The sequence below is a fragment of the Syngnathus floridae genome, chromosome 10, assembly GCF_059516105.1.
Source record: "Syngnathus floridae isolate MCC-2025c chromosome 10, RoL_Sflo_1.0, whole genome shotgun sequence".
NCBI classification, from domain to species: Eukaryota; Metazoa; Chordata; class Actinopteri; order Syngnathiformes; family Syngnathidae; genus Syngnathus; species Syngnathus floridae.
In genome coordinates, this window is record NC_142422.1 from 1,814,882 (window position 1) to 1,828,687 (window position 13,806).

At 48.0% G+C, this 13,806-nt stretch overlaps 3 protein-coding genes across 4 annotated transcripts; 2 read left to right on the forward strand and 1 right to left on the reverse strand.

Annotated features, from left to right (window-relative positions):
* Positions 1-5,834: 5,834 nt before the first annotated feature.
* LOC148391663 (uncharacterized) lies at positions 5,835-10,695 on the forward strand. Of its 2 annotated transcripts, XM_088388388.1 has the most exons (11): positions 5,836-6,283; positions 6,360-6,740; positions 6,956-7,315; positions 7,383-7,736; positions 7,889-7,906; positions 7,984-8,050; positions 8,118-8,161; positions 8,226-8,376; positions 8,533-8,646; positions 8,834-8,901; positions 9,029-10,695. In XM_088388388.1, exons 1-11 carry the CDS (start codon positions 5,894-5,896, stop codon positions 9,050-9,052), a joined length of 1,971 nt encoding a protein of 656 aa, XP_088244514.1. In that variant the 5' UTR covers positions 5,836-5,893; the 3' UTR covers positions 9,053-10,695. The 2 variants fall into 2 exon arrangements, with proteins under 2 accessions (XP_088244513.1, XP_088244514.1); XM_088388387.1 differs by having other exon boundaries at positions 5,835-6,283; positions 8,834-10,695.
* Positions 8,692-11,429, reverse strand: sri (sorcin). Its single transcript, XM_088388404.1, has 8 exons — positions 11,265-11,429; positions 10,560-10,604; positions 10,403-10,472; positions 10,257-10,300; positions 10,038-10,185; positions 9,836-9,949; positions 9,695-9,753; positions 8,692-9,619 (listed from the first exon to the last, which is right to left on the reverse strand). The coding sequence occupies exons 1-8, from the start codon at positions 11,301-11,303 to the stop codon at positions 9,593-9,595; spliced, it is 546 nt and encodes a 181-aa protein (XP_088244530.1). The 5' UTR covers positions 11,304-11,429; the 3' UTR covers positions 8,692-9,592.
* A 266-nt stretch (positions 11,430-11,695) lies between these two features.
* On the forward strand, positions 11,696-13,796 carry snrnp48 (small nuclear ribonucleoprotein 48 (U11/U12)). The gene is made up of 9 exons (XM_088388393.1): positions 11,696-11,959; positions 12,180-12,293; positions 12,353-12,413; positions 12,495-12,575; positions 12,695-12,877; positions 12,979-13,100; positions 13,179-13,303; positions 13,377-13,493; positions 13,578-13,796. Exons 1-9 carry the CDS (start codon positions 11,816-11,818, stop codon positions 13,666-13,668), a joined length of 1,038 nt encoding a protein of 345 aa, XP_088244519.1. The 5' UTR covers positions 11,696-11,815; the 3' UTR covers positions 13,669-13,796.
* Positions 13,797-13,806: the final 10 nt, after the last annotated feature.

The following is a 13,806-nucleotide window of genomic DNA, read 5'->3' on the forward strand; positions in this document are numbered from 1 at the left end:
GTCATGAAGAGAAAAAAAAAAAAAAAAGAGAAAAATAGTTGAACAACAACTATGACTTATTTAGATTGTCTGTTGCTAACGGTGTTAGTCCCTCAGTGGCGGATTCCATGATGTGTTAGCTCGCTGGGGCAATCCTAAAACAAATTCAAACATGCAGACACAAATGAGAACTAGTGTGCTACTCCACGCTTTGCAACAAGAGTTTTTATTTGCCATGTCTGAGGCTGCCAAACAAAGAATTCGACTTTGGTAAATCACAGCCTCTGTTCAACATTTGGGTGACTAACAACAACACTCATGACATGTGAAAAATGGCAAATATTCTCAAACATCCCCTGATCTTGAACTCCCAAGAGGACAAGGAAAAACTCAAAACTCCAGCTAGGGGAAATGAGAAACATTAAGAGACCACACATGGGAGGGTCCCTCTTCTAGGATGACCAGGCTGCAATGGATGCAGTATAACTAAGATGAATAACACATCCGTTCTGGACTGGAATGTTCTTTTGATGCACTTGCCTTGCGTTGCCTTGCGTTGCCTTGCGTTGCGCTTGCCTTGCGCTTGCCTTGCGCTTGCCTTGCGCTTGCCTTGCGCTTGCCTTGCGCTTGCTTTGCGCTTGCCTTGCGCTTGCCTTGCGCTTGCCTTGTGCTTGCCTTGCGCTTGCCTTGCCTTGTCCTTGCCTTGTCCTTGCCTTGTCCTTGCCTTGTCCTTGCCTTGTCCTTGCCTTGAACTTGCCTTGAACTTGCCTTGTACTTGCCTTGCCTTGCCTTGCGCTGCCCTGCGCTGCCTTGCGTGCGCTGCCTTGCGCGCGCTGCCTTGCGCGCGCTGCCTTGCGCGCGCTGCCTTGCGCGCGCTGCCTTGCGCGCGCTGCCTTGCGCGCGCTGCCTTGCGCGCGCTGCCTTGCGCGCGCTGCCTTGCGCGCGCTGCCTTGCGCGCGCTGCCTTGCGCTGCCTTGCGCTGCCTTGCGCTGCCTTGCGCTGCCTTGCGCTGCCTTGCGCTGCCTTGCGCTGCCTTGCCTTGTACTCGACTTGACTTGTACTTGTACTTGTACTTCTTGTACTTGCCTTGCCTTGCCTTGCCTTGCCTTGCCTTGCCTTGCCTTGCCTTGCCTTGCCTTGCCTTGCCTTGCCTTGCCTTGCCTTGCCTTGCCTTGCCTTGCCTTGCCTTGCCTTGCCTTGCCTTGCCTTGCCTTGCCTTGCCTTGCCTTGCCTTGCCTTGCCTTGCCTTGCCTTGCCTTGCCTTGCCTTGCCTTGCCTTGCCTTGCCTTGCCTTGCCTTGCCTTGCCTTGCCTTGCCTTGCCTTGCCTTGCCTTGCGCTTACTTGCCTTGCGCTTACTTGCCTTGTACTTGCCTTGTACTTGCCTTGCCTTGCCTTGCCTTGCCTTGCCTTGCCTTGCCTTGCCTTGCCTTGCCTTGCCTTGCCTTGCCTTGCCTTGCCTTGCCTTGCCTTGCCTTGCCTTGCCTTGCCTTGCCTTGAATTTGCCCTGAACTTGCCCTGAACTTGCCTTGTACTTGCCTTGCCTTGCCTTGCCTTGCCTTGCCTTGCCTTGCCTTGCCTTGCCTTGCCTTGCCTTGCCTTGCCTTGCCTTGCCTTGCCTTGCCTTGCCTTGAATTTGCCCTGAACTTGCCTTGCCTTGTACTTGCCTTGTACTTGCCTTGCCTTGTACTTGCCTTGTACTTGCCTTGCCTTGCCTTGCCTTGCCTTGCCTTGCCTTGAACTTGCCTTGAACTTGCCTTGAACTTGCCTTGTACTTGCCTTGTACTTGCCTTGTACTTGCCTTGTACTTGCCTTGCCTTGTACTTGCCTTGTACTCACCTCGCCTCGCCTCGCCTCGCCTTGTACTTGCCTCGACTTGACTTGTACTTGTACTTGTACTTGCCTTGTACTTGCCTTGTACTTGTACTTGCCTTGCCTTGTACTTGCCTTGCCTTGTACTTGCCTTGTACTTGCCTTGCCTTGCCTTGTACTTGCCTTGTACTTGCCTTGTACTTGCCTTGTACTTGCCTTGCCTTGTACTTGCCTTGTACTTGCCTTGTACTTGCCTTGCCTTGCCTTGTACTTGCCTTGTACTTGCCTTGCCTTGCCTTGTACTTGCCTTGCCTTGTACTTGCCTTGTACTTGCCTTGCCTTGCCTTGTACTTGCCTTGCCTTGTACTTGCCTTGTACTTGCCTTGCCTTGCCTTGTACTTGCCTTGCCTTGTACTTGCCTTGCCCAGCCTTGCCTTGCCTTGCCTAGCCCTGAGTAACTTTGCCTTGCCTTGCTCTGTCGTCTCGCCATGCTTTCGCCTTGTGCTTGCCTCGCCGTTCCTTGCGGTGCCTTGCCTGGCTTTTGCCTTGCCTTGCCTTGCCTTGCTGCGCCATGCCTTGCTGTGTCATGCCGTGCCGTACCGTGCCGTGCCGTGCCAGCTTGTGCTTGTGCCTGCCCGCGCCTGTGCCGTGCCGAGCCTTGACGTGCCGTGCCGTGCCAGTGCCTGTGCTTCCGCCCGTGCCAGTGCCGTGCTCTCCCGGGCCGTGCCTGTGCCTGTGCTTAAGCTTGTGCTTGTGCTTGTGCTTGTGCCCGTGCCTGTGTCGAGCCGTACAATACTGTGCCGAACCTGGGCCTGTGCCTGTGCTTGTGCCTGCTTGTGCTCCGCCACGCCTGTACTTGTGCCATTGCTTGAGCCTGCGCATGCTTGTGCTTGTCCTGGTTCCAGCGCTTTGCCCGTGCTCGATCCTGTCTGTGCTTGTGCCTGTGCTTGTGCCTGTGCTTGTACCTGTGCCTGTGCCTGTGCTTGTGCCTGTGCTTGTGCCTGTGCTTGTGCCTGTGCCTGTGCTTGTGCCTGTGCCTGTGCTTGTGCTTGTGCCTGTGCCTGTGCCTGTGCCTGTGCCTGTGCCTGTGCTTGTGCCTGTGCTTGTGCCTGTGCCTGTGCCTGTGCCTGTGCTTGTGCCTGTGCCTGTGCTTGTGCCTGTGCTTGTGCTTGTGCTTGCGCTTGTGCTTGCGCTTGCGCTTGCGCTTGTGCTTGTGCTTGTGCTTGTGCTTGTGCTTGTGCTTGTGCTTGTGTCTGGCTTGTGGTTGTGCTTGTGGTTGCGCTTGTGGTTGTGCTTGTGCTTGGACTTGGATTTGGACTTGTGCTTGGACTTGGATTTGGACTTGTGCTTGGACTTGACTTGACTTGAATTGACTTGTACTTGCCTTGAACATGTCTTGCCTTGCCTTGCCTTGCCTTGCCTTGTACTTGCCTTGCCTTGTACTTGCCTTGCCTTGTACTTGCCTTGCCTTGCCTTGTACTTGCCTTGCCTTGCCTTGCCTTGTACTTGCCTTGTACTTGCCTTGTACTTGTACTTGCCTTGCCTTGTACTTGCCTTGCCTTGCCTTGTACTTGCCTTGCCTTGCCTTGTACTTGCCTTGCCTTGCCTTGCCTTGCCTTGCCTTGCCTTGCCTTGCCTTGCCTTGAACATGTCTTGCCTTGAACATGTCTTGCCTTGCCTTGCCTTGCCTTGCCTTGCCTTGCCTTGCCTTGCCCCTGCCTTGCCTTGCCTTGCCTTGCCTTGCCTTGACTTGACTTGACTTGACTTGACTTGACTTGACTTGACTTGACTTGGACTGGGACTGGGACTGGGACTGGGACTGGGACTGGGACTGTACTTGCGCCTGCGCCTGCGCTTGCGCTTGCTCCTGCGCTTGCTCCTGCGCTTGCTCCTGCGCTTGCGCCTTGCTTGTGCTTGTGCTTGTGCTTGTGCTTGTGCTTGTGCTTGTGCTTGTGCTTGTGTCTGGCTTGTGCTTGTGCTTGTGCCTGGCTTGTGCTTGTGCTTGTGCTTGTGCTTGTGCTTGTGCTTGTGCTTGTGCTTGTGCCTGGCTTGTGCTTGTGGTTGTGGTTGTACTTGTGCCTGGCTTGTGCTTGTGCTTGTACTTGTGCCTGGCTTTGTCATGGATGGAATGGAGCAGGGCGACCAAATGCAGCTTGGACCAGGGTTTATTGAGCGAACTATAGATACTCGATTATGGACATGAATATCGGAACAGACAGGTAACGAGAGGCAGGTGACTGTGATTAATACATAGATTGAGAGACACAGGAAGGGAGGGGTGAGCACACAGACACTGACAGTACCCCCCCACCCCCACAAGGGACGGCTCCCGACGTCCCAAAAACCGAAAGCCCCACGTGGCGGACTGGGGGGTAAGCGCACCAGTCCAAACAACCTCACTGGCCTATGGCAAAGTCCTAACCGCGCTCGGCGGCAACACTGGGGACATCAACCGCAATCAGCAGCTACTCGGGGGACACGAACCGCAATCGGCGCCTACTCGGGGGACACGAAGCGCAATCGGCGGCAACTCTGGAACACGAACCGCAATCGCCGGCAACTCTGGAATACGAACCGCAACTCTGGAACACGAACCGCAATCGCCGGCAACTCTGGAACACGAACCGCAATCAGTGGTAACTCTGGAACACAAACCGCAATCGGCGGAAACTCTGGAACACGAACCGCAATCGGTGGTAACTCTGGAACACGAACCGCAATCGGCAGTAACGCTGGAACACGAACCGCAATCAGCGGCAACTCTGGAACACGAACCGCAATCGGCGGCAACTCTGGAACACGAACCGCAATCGGCGGCAATTCTGGAACACGAACCACAATCAGCGGAAACTCTGGAACACGAACCGCAATCAGCGGTAACTCTGCAACACGAACCGCAATCGGCGGCAACTCTGGGACAAACATGCGCAATCGGCGGCAACTCTGGAACATGACACGCAATCGGCGGAAACTCTGGAACACGAAGCGCAATCGCCGGCACATCCCGTCCACACATCCTTTTCCTAGGGCCGGAGGATTTACGGATGCTCCTTTAGAAATTAGAATAGAGTTTGAGGAAATGCGGCAGACTGGTGCTTGTCTTTCCACTGTCAACGGCGTGCGGCTCATGGATGAATTAAACAACGGTCTTACCCATCAAGGGCGTTCCCGAACACCACAGGGGAAGTTAAAAGGGAGAATAGAACGCATACACGACCAGGTAGGTCATAAAAAGAACCAAAAATAAGGCTTACAGTGAAATGGGACTCACAAAGAGGGTCCTGTCCTTTCCCGCGGGGGAATATAACAGTCGTGTGGGAACGATGCGTCACGCTTCTTGGGTCTCGGGTGGTGAGCCGTTTTGGAAAATAGATAAAAACTACTTTGAAGTATCCGTCATCGTCATGCTTTCACGCTCAGTCTCATCCACATGAATCCCAGACCATTAGCCATTCTTCTCCTACGTACAGTACATGTTGCATTACTTTATTTTTTAATCAAATATTAAAATAGATTTGAAATCTATAGTCCATCAACGTGAACGTGTCAAATCAGAGTCAGTGTTGTGAATTTAAATTAATGTTAAAATTGCCCTTTTTCCTGGTATGCTGCAATGAATGGCAACAGGTCTCTCAGAACACAAGGCTGTGTTGCCACCTAGTGGCTCAACGAAGTACAACAAGTTACCAAAGTTGATGTAGCCATCTTTTTATATATTAGTTATTTTGGAAAGACACAAAGTTTTACCTTTCCAAATTTATATTGGTGAATATAAAATGGTACACGTAATATATGATTAATTTGAGGCTTCTCAATCAAAAATAAATCATTTTTTATAAAACGTCATTATTGGCTGTTTTTTTTTTGCATGCTCAAACTGTTGCTAGGCAGATCATCAAATGTTATTCACACAAACTCAAAATGCTTCACTATTTTGCAAGTTGTGTGTCCAGTAATGTGTTGTTTTGAGTTTTTTTGGACCCCCCCTGACCCCCCCAATACAAACACATGATGCTAAGCAGATGTTGCAAACAGGTTGAAGTCCACCAACAGCATTTGAGTAGACTTTGCATTCCCAAACTGGGCCCTCAGAGACCACGGACCATGTTGCGTTTGTTCCTAGCGACGTTGGTTCTTCTGCCGACCCTTCACCGGACGTTCGGCGCCAGGGACGAACGCCCCAGCTGCCGACCCCTGACCGCCTCCTTCTGCCGGAACGTGGGTTACGCAACCAGCCGCTACCCAGCCGGAGTTCAGGGCTTCAACGTGCATCAGCTTGGTCAAATGGTGGAGACGGCCTGCTCGCCCGACATAGCCAAGCTCTTGTGCCGCGTGGCCTTCCCGGAATGCTCGGAAGACGACGCCCGGGTGAAACCGTGTAAGGCCGTGTGTCAGAAGGTGAAGCGAGATTGTGAGGCCACCCTCAAAGCCAAACGCCTGACCTGGCCCAGCAGGCTTCAGTGCGACGCTTTGCCCGAACACAACTGTGTGCAGGTCAGTCGTCAATTATCAAAATGGCCGACTTCCTGTTCAAGTTAGGCTCATTTCCACCAAATTTGCGTGCTTTCAGGCTCAACAACAACCACAGTTGTCAACCTCTCTCACGACTGATTCGGCGACAACATGTCAGACCATCACCATTCCTCTATGCAAAGACCTCAAGTACAGCCAGACCATCATGCCAAATCTTTTAGGCCATGCCACCCAGGATGAAGCGGGCCTGGAGATGTACCAGTTCGCCCCACTGGTAAGGATACAGTGCTCGCCACAGCTCAAGCCCTTCCTGTGCTCCGTCTACTTTCCAGAGTGCAAAGCGGAAACTCGTCTAGCTCCGTGCAAAACTCAGTGCGAGCAGGCTCGCGCCGGATGCGAGCCTCTGATGAACACGTTTGGCTTCCAATGGCCGCCAAGTCTGAATTGTGAGAATTTTTCCACGTATTCCTGTGATCAGGTAAGGAGAAGCATCTCTGAGAGTATTTATAGAATTGTTGTGTGTTGAAGTAGCTAAAGATTTAGCATCGATGCTAATTTCCATTAGCTCGTTTATGGTGTTTCACATTTATGCTAGCTTTAAGCTAGTTATGGTTTCAAACAAGCCTGCTAGCAAACAGAGCATGCAGCGATACTCGCAAACATGTTCCTAATAAACCGATTGTCTCCACGCAGGCTCCCGAGTCCGAGACGACGACGTTAGGAACTTGCGAGAGCATCACGCAACCCCTTTGCAAAGATCTCCCGTACACACAAACGGTCATGCCCAACATCCTCGGCCACAAGACGCAAAAAGACGTCGCCGTACAGCTCAACGCTTACTCCAACCTGGTCAGCCTGGCCTGCTCGCCACACCTCAAGACCTTCCTGTGTTCCGTCCTGACCCCCGAGTGCTTGGCGGGAAAAGCCCGCTTGCCCTGCAAGACCATGTGTGAACTGGTCCGCTCCAGTTGCGAGCCGCTGCTCAGGGAGTTTGGCTTCTTCTGGCCTGAGTCCCTCAAGTGCGACGCTTTCACCACGGCGTCCTGCCAGCATGTACGTCATCGAAGTTACCGAAGAAGTAGCGATCTTCTCAATGATGTATTTTGGATGTACTTTTCAGTTCGGCGTGGGTGAGGGCGGCGGCCTCTGCGAGCCCCTCACCATCCCCATGTGCCAAGGCCTGTCCTACAACCAGACCATGACGCCTAACCAGCTGGGTCACGCCACCCAGCGTGACGCCGCGTCCAAGATGTCCTTCTTCCACTCCATCGCGCAAACCACCTGCTCGGCCGACATCCGCCCCTTCCTGTGCGCCGCCTACGCTCCGCGGTGTTCCTTCGGTCAGATCCACCGCCCGTGCCGGAGCTTCTGCCAGAAGACCCGTGACAGCTGCGAAGCACGCTTGGTCCGCTACGGCGTCTCCTGGCCTCAGGAGCTGCGTTGTGAAGTCTTCCCACAGAATGCCTGCGTCACCGTATGTATATGTTGTCGTGTCAAAACGCTAATGCTAACATATAGCAAGAAACACCATAGCTAGGCTAACAAAATAATAATATTGATCATCCAAAGTTGAATTTGATATCCATAATATTGATATAATTCATAATCCTCTTCTGTCTTTTGCAGGATGACGAGAAGTCAGAGGTAAACACAAACACGTCACTCACAGGATAAACGTAAAAATGATTAAGACACTCGTTTTGAATTTCTTGTGATCACAGGCGATGTTGAACGCGGAGGACGTGGCGGCCAGGCTGCAGGTTGCAGGCCATTCCATCGGCGGAAAATGTCAGTTCACATTTTGTACGTGAAGATTGTCTAACACTCATGATGGGATTTATTTTTCCTCAAATAGCGCTGAGCATCAGGACTGCACGCTTGCTGCTGACACTCGCAGACGTATCCTTCACTGGTGTGTGTGTTTGTGTTGATGTGGTTGACTTTCCTGAGCTGAGCTTCTCAGGCAGACAAATCTGGGTACCTGGACGTGGTGGAGTTCTTCAAGCTAGACCACTACGTGGCGGCCGCCAGACGAGAGTACTTGGACCGCTACGAAAGAAGGCAACCGCCAGCTTTTACTCAAGCCAACATGAACGATGCCCTAAATGCACGGGGTAATGATTTTTCTACAGTATGATTATCATGTTGCTTTTCGGTCCCAAAAAGAAAAAAGTGTATTTAAAAATACATGCATCTTAATTGTAAATATTTATGAACAAATTGCAAGGGGTGCAGGATTGACCCCTGAGGGACGCCACTTTTCTTCACAGATTTCGGGTTGGACAGGGAGAGCTTAAAGACGTTGTGGTTGGAGTACAGCAGCCAAGGGAAGCTCGACTACGATGACTTCATTGCTTTGCTCACACGGATGCAAATCCTTAAAGGTAACAAATTCATACAATTAAAAATAAAAAATCATGCAATTCAACTCAAACTGACACCATTTTATTTGATTTGTCTTTTAATGCTCAAGTGCACAAACATAAGAACTGGCTAGCCATTAATAACATTGAAATGCCGTTTGATTAGCTTCACTACTATTAATTTTCTATGTCATTAATATTCCAACAGATCGTTTCCAAAGTCACATTCTCAATTTGCCGTGTGACTGCCAAGTGGCCAGCTTCTCTTTCCAACAGGTGTGTTTACTGTCACTGGACACTTCATTCCGTACACAAGCCAAAGTAATCTAATATTCCCAGTGCTCACTTTTATAGTTCACTTCTAAAAACAAAAAATTATATCAATATATTTTTATTCTTCCAGTTCATGAAGTCTGCGGTTGTCTGAGGATCATCTTGAACCGCCGAGTTTAGTAGCACCTTTTTTTTTTTAATACAATTTAATAACTAAGAGTGTGAAGGCTGATAATAAGTGTAAATAGTGTGCAGTATATTCAAGCTAAAAATAGTGGTACGTTGCACAAATTAATTGCACAGTGGAACCTTTTAAGTCAAATCTTCGTAATTGGAAAGCCCGAAGGTGTTGTAATACCATTTGATGCTACAAGAGGGCGCCAAAGTAACGACAAGATGAGGGAAATTTGTGATAAACAATGCCTTAATTGTGGTTGTAAAATGTGCATATTGAATGGTGCTGGTGTTAAGATGTAATTCTGGGAATGTAATAAAGTTTGTAAAGGGAGGGAACAAATTGGAGTCAATTAATTGAACCATCTTGTAGAATTTTTGCCCACATTTTTCTTTGTTAGTCAAATTATATAATATTGTTGGACTTTCAAGGTTCCACTGTTTAAAAAAAAAATTATATGAATAAAAAATGAGTCTATGTGTAAAAAAATAAAAAGGTGTCCCTTCCACAAGTCCTTTCTCACATGCTCATGGTCACCTGGATAAACTAGACAAAGAGAAAGGTTGCTATTATTGTTCGGGAGGAGAAAAAAAAACTTATTGGCTGTATTTGCGCACTTACATCATCATATTGGAAGTTGGCGGAGCCATTTTGACTTGTGTCACGGCGTCTGAAGTGATCTGAAAATATCAATCACGGGTAATAAGAGCAATTTTCTATCCAAAGGATTCAAATGCAATCCGAGTATTTTTGCGTTCTCACCGGTCAAGCCTCGGAGTCGAACGCAACAGCTCACAAAATCGTCAAAGGGGATTCGCCCGTTGATGCCGTAGCGCTTCATTATCATGTTCATACCGTTGGGGCTCAGATTGTAACCTGCGACATAGCAAGCGATATACGTACAAATTCCCTACTGGCCACAAAAGGCATTGCAGCCCCTCCCATTGTTGTCTGTATCACAAACCCAGTGACTTGATGGCCTGCTGCATCTCCTGACCTTCCACCATGCCACTGCGGTCGCGGTCAAAAGACATGAAAATGTTCTTCCAGGCGTTGAGTGCCTGCCAGAGGTCTTTGAACTCGTTAAAGCCCATGGTGCCCGACATGTCTCGCTGAGACGTGCCAGTCAAGGATCTCGCCGCAGTTTTTTTTCAGTTTAAGAGTTTCACGTCAATAAGGATACGTCCAGCATGTTGATCATCAGTCTGCAGGTGTCCATGTTGAAGGCTGTGTTAAACAAAACAAAAATCCATTCAATTTCTGTAGGGTGTGATTCAAACCACTTGTCCACTATACCAAAAAAATTTTTTTTTTATTATTATTTCTTACGTTGATAATTGCCAGAGATGCCGGACTGAGTGAGGCATCGTTGCAGCTCATCTGCGGAGATCTGGCCGTCCTGTCAAACCACAAGATTATTATTTTTTTTATTATGATCCATTTGACTCATATCCTCTCATGTTTAATTTGAATTGAATTTACTCACTTGCCCAGCGACAGCCGCAAAGTATCCATAAAGAGGATCCTGCTGCTGCAAAACATTTATTTGAAAGACTTAAAATGATATGAGTGTTGTAAACACATTTTTAAGGTTAAACAAATAAAAACACACAATAAATATTTACCATTGCTGTTTTGTATGTTTGTATTACATCTTAAAATGTTGGCCATTATTCTTAACAGTGTATTTAATACATAATAAGCCAACTGAAATAAAAACACATTTAAGCTTAATTACATAAAGATAAATACATGAAATTAAAAAACACCTTTTGACCTTTTCTCCATTACAGTACATGATGTACGATACATTGGGTGTGTCGAGGAAAAAAAAATAGATCAACCGTCATTGATTAATTTGACGCATTGCTGCAAGCAAATCTATAATCAATAACCATTGATTACATAATCTAAAACTAGTGTAAGTGGTTGCAGAACGAGCCTAATAGACAATTTTAAAGCATTAGTCGTATACGTTTGTAGCGGCAAGCTTGACTTGTGCACATTTCTAGCCATTTAGGTGATTCATTTCGGGTAAGATATCGATTACGTGCAATCGCAGTTCGTTTTTTAGCCCAATCTATTAAATCTCGCTCCAGTTCTGCTTCCGCGCCCCTCTGACACAGGACTTGCACAGCACGGAAACCGAAGCACTTTTCTCGGCGAAACTTCCTCGAATCCTCGCCCTTACCATTCCTCCCGGAGCGGCTCCGTATCCCGCATAAGCCATTTTCGACCTCGTGGAAAACGATTTAAAATGTGGACGTTGATCCGAAAAGTAGTAATAGAGTAGTAGTTACTGGTAAGGTTAATCTCTGCCCCTCCCACCAGATTGTTGTAATTTTTTCTATTTTCCGGTTACGCTACTTCACGAGAGCCCACCAATCACAAGCTACCGTCTTTTTATTTCATCAGTTGAAAATGACGGTGAAATGTAACAACTCTGACATAGCATAAAACAGTTTTGCAGGTTAAATTGTATAGAAAGCGAAAAAATATACTTCATTTATTACAAAATAGCTCAAAATAGCGCATTCTGATTGGCTCAGACAGACCACCTGACCTGTAATCTACCAGCATTCCTGTAGATGGCGTGATGAATAACTGCGTGTGATCATAACACACACAAAGAAGAAACTCTGACGTCATCCCTGAGAAACATGGCGAAGTTTGTATCGACATGAATCAAACCGGGGTGATTTCTAATTGAATTTCTCTCTCTTTAGACCTAAAGCCACCAAAATGTCGGACGTTTTGAAAACCACAACCCTGCAGGAGCGAATGGAACACCTGCAGGAGTTGTTGGAGTTTACAGAACATTGCCAGAAACAGATACAAGACCTGTACGATGCTCTGGGCTGGTCACCGGACAACGACCCGGATAAGGTAACCACAATAGAATTTAAAATGATCAGCTAAAACAACAACAAATCTCAAAATATCAAGTTAATTTTATTCTTTCAAATGTCAAATTAATTTACAAGTGACAGTTAACAATAAAACGGCAATATCCATTGGTCAGAGGATGAACATATGCTAAATTCAGACATTTACAACCAAAAGTAGTACAAGGGAGAAATCATGTGATATGATTCTTCTAATCCAGGAACCTATGGAGCTGTGCCCCTACGATCCCGGCCATCGCGTCCCCGTTCGCAGCATGGAGAGGCACAAAGCTTCATGTTACCTCCGAAAGATGGGCTACTCTTCTGACGAGCAGGTGACACCATTTTTTCACTTGTGGTTGTGTGTGTGAAAATAACATTTGCCGTCTTGCAGGCCCAAATGTGCGACAGTTCCTCATCTTACGTCGACACCAGCGTCCGCAGCTATTCCATGGGTGAGTGACAACTTCCTCGAGGAGAATGTGTTAGCGATGTTAGCATTGTAATATGAGCTGCTGGTTATTTTTTTTGAGCAGACAAAATCCTTCAGAACCAGGTGATCCTACAAGCCAGAGCAGCTGCTCCACTCATGAAGATGGAGGGTGTGTTCTGGCAAGGTACCGAGCTGGTTCTTTTGAAAACTGAACCTTTTGAAAGCACATTTTGACTCTTGGAAGGCTGAAGTGAAATATTGCTTTGGTGCCAAGATGTTGATTGATCTTTTGTGGTGTATCAGGTCAATACTCCTACCAGCCGGTGGACGTGCCGCAAAACCACAAGCGAGCCGTGTGCGACCTCACCGTGGCCGACCGGCTGGCGCTGTACGACCACGTGATCGGCGTCCTCAACCAAGAGAAGACCGTCGCCGCCTCAGGCAATGAAGAGCTTTACGTAGATCTGGTGTCCAAGCTGAAGAAGGGTAAGTAAATACTTTGTTACAGTGTTTTAGTTGATTATTTAAGTACTTTGAAATGTCGTAAGTCATTCCACCTGAACTGAAAACATCTGCGTTTGTGTCAGCTGAAGAACAGAACGAACCAAAGACGCATTTGGAGCTGATGGCGGAGATGCGGGACTACAAGAGACGGCGGCAGTCCTACCGAGCCAAGAACGTCCATATCACCAAAAAGTCCTACACGGAAGTTCGAGCCCCCCCGCCCCCCCAGGTGTAAAGTTGGAAGTTGTTTTTATGAGGCTATAGCAATCGTATCGTCTCACAGGTTATCAGAGAAGTCATCCAGGTCCACTCGGACGAGCTCGCCAGACAGTGGAAGGAAGAGCATGAAGAGGAGGACAAAGGAAAAAAACAAGAGGCGGATGAGGCCAGAGAAGGAAAATCCCAAAGGTTCTATTTACCTTTGTTTTACCCTAAAAGTGAAGCTTCATTTGCTCATTTTGTGTTTATTTTTGTCCGGCAGGCGTCGGACGGACGAAAGGCGTTCTTTATCCTCAGAGTCCCGCAGATCACGTAGCAGACGCCACCGTAGCCGCGAGAGGAGTCGCGAGAGAGAAAGCAAGAAGAAGAAAAGGAAGAGGTGGACTTGTGTTTTCCTGATATCAGCATCATGTCAGAATTGCACTTGTTCTTCTATTAATCTTACTTGTCTGCATGTGGACAGAGATTCCCGCTCCCCAGAGGACAGACACCACCACAGCAGCAAGAAGAAGAAAAAGAAAAGGAATGAGCGAGGAAGGAGTGACAGTTCTTGACCAGATCACTTGTGTCAATAAAGTTGTGCAACAGCAAGATTGCACCTTTTTTTTTTCAACTGAAACTATTTTGTTATACTTGAAAATGATAAACAGTTGTAAATATCAAATAAATCTGTATAAATATTTTTGGGGAGT

Excerpts from the sequence above, each read along its gene's own strand:
- LOC148391663 (XM_088388387.1), top strand. The coding sequence starts at position 5,894 with ATGTTGCGTTTGTTCCTAGCGACGTTGGTTCTTCTGCCGACCCTTCAC. Across the intron at positions 6,284-6,359 it reads CCGAACACAACTGTGTGCAG|GCTCAACAACAACCACAGTT; the intron begins GTCAGTCGTCAA and ends GCGTGCTTTCAG. Across the intron at positions 8,377-8,532 it reads CGATGCCCTAAATGCACGGG|ATTTCGGGTTGGACAGGGAG; the intron begins GTAATGATTTTT and ends TTTTCTTCACAG.
- snrnp48 (XM_088388393.1), top strand. The coding sequence starts at position 11,816 with ATGTCGGACGTTTTGAAAACCACAACCCTGCAGGAGCGAATGGAACAC. Across the intron at positions 12,576-12,694 it reads GGAGGGTGTGTTCTGGCAAG|GTCAATACTCCTACCAGCCG; the intron begins GTACCGAGCTGG and ends GTGGTGTATCAG. Across the intron at positions 13,101-13,178 it reads CCAAAAAGTCCTACACGGAA|GTTATCAGAGAAGTCATCCA; the intron begins GTTCGAGCCCCC and ends ATCGTCTCACAG.
- sri (XM_088388404.1), bottom strand. The coding sequence starts at position 11,303 with ATGGCTTATGCGGGATACGGAGCCGCTCCGGGAGGAATG. Across the intron at positions 10,605-11,264 it reads GAGCCGCTCCGGGAGGAATG|CAGCAGGATCCTCTTTATGG; the intron begins GTAAGGGCGAGG and ends AATGTTTTGCAG. Across the intron at positions 9,754-9,835 it reads TCGACTCCGAGGCTTGACCG|ATCACTTCAGACGCCGTGAC; the intron begins GTGAGAACGCAA and ends TGATATTTTCAG.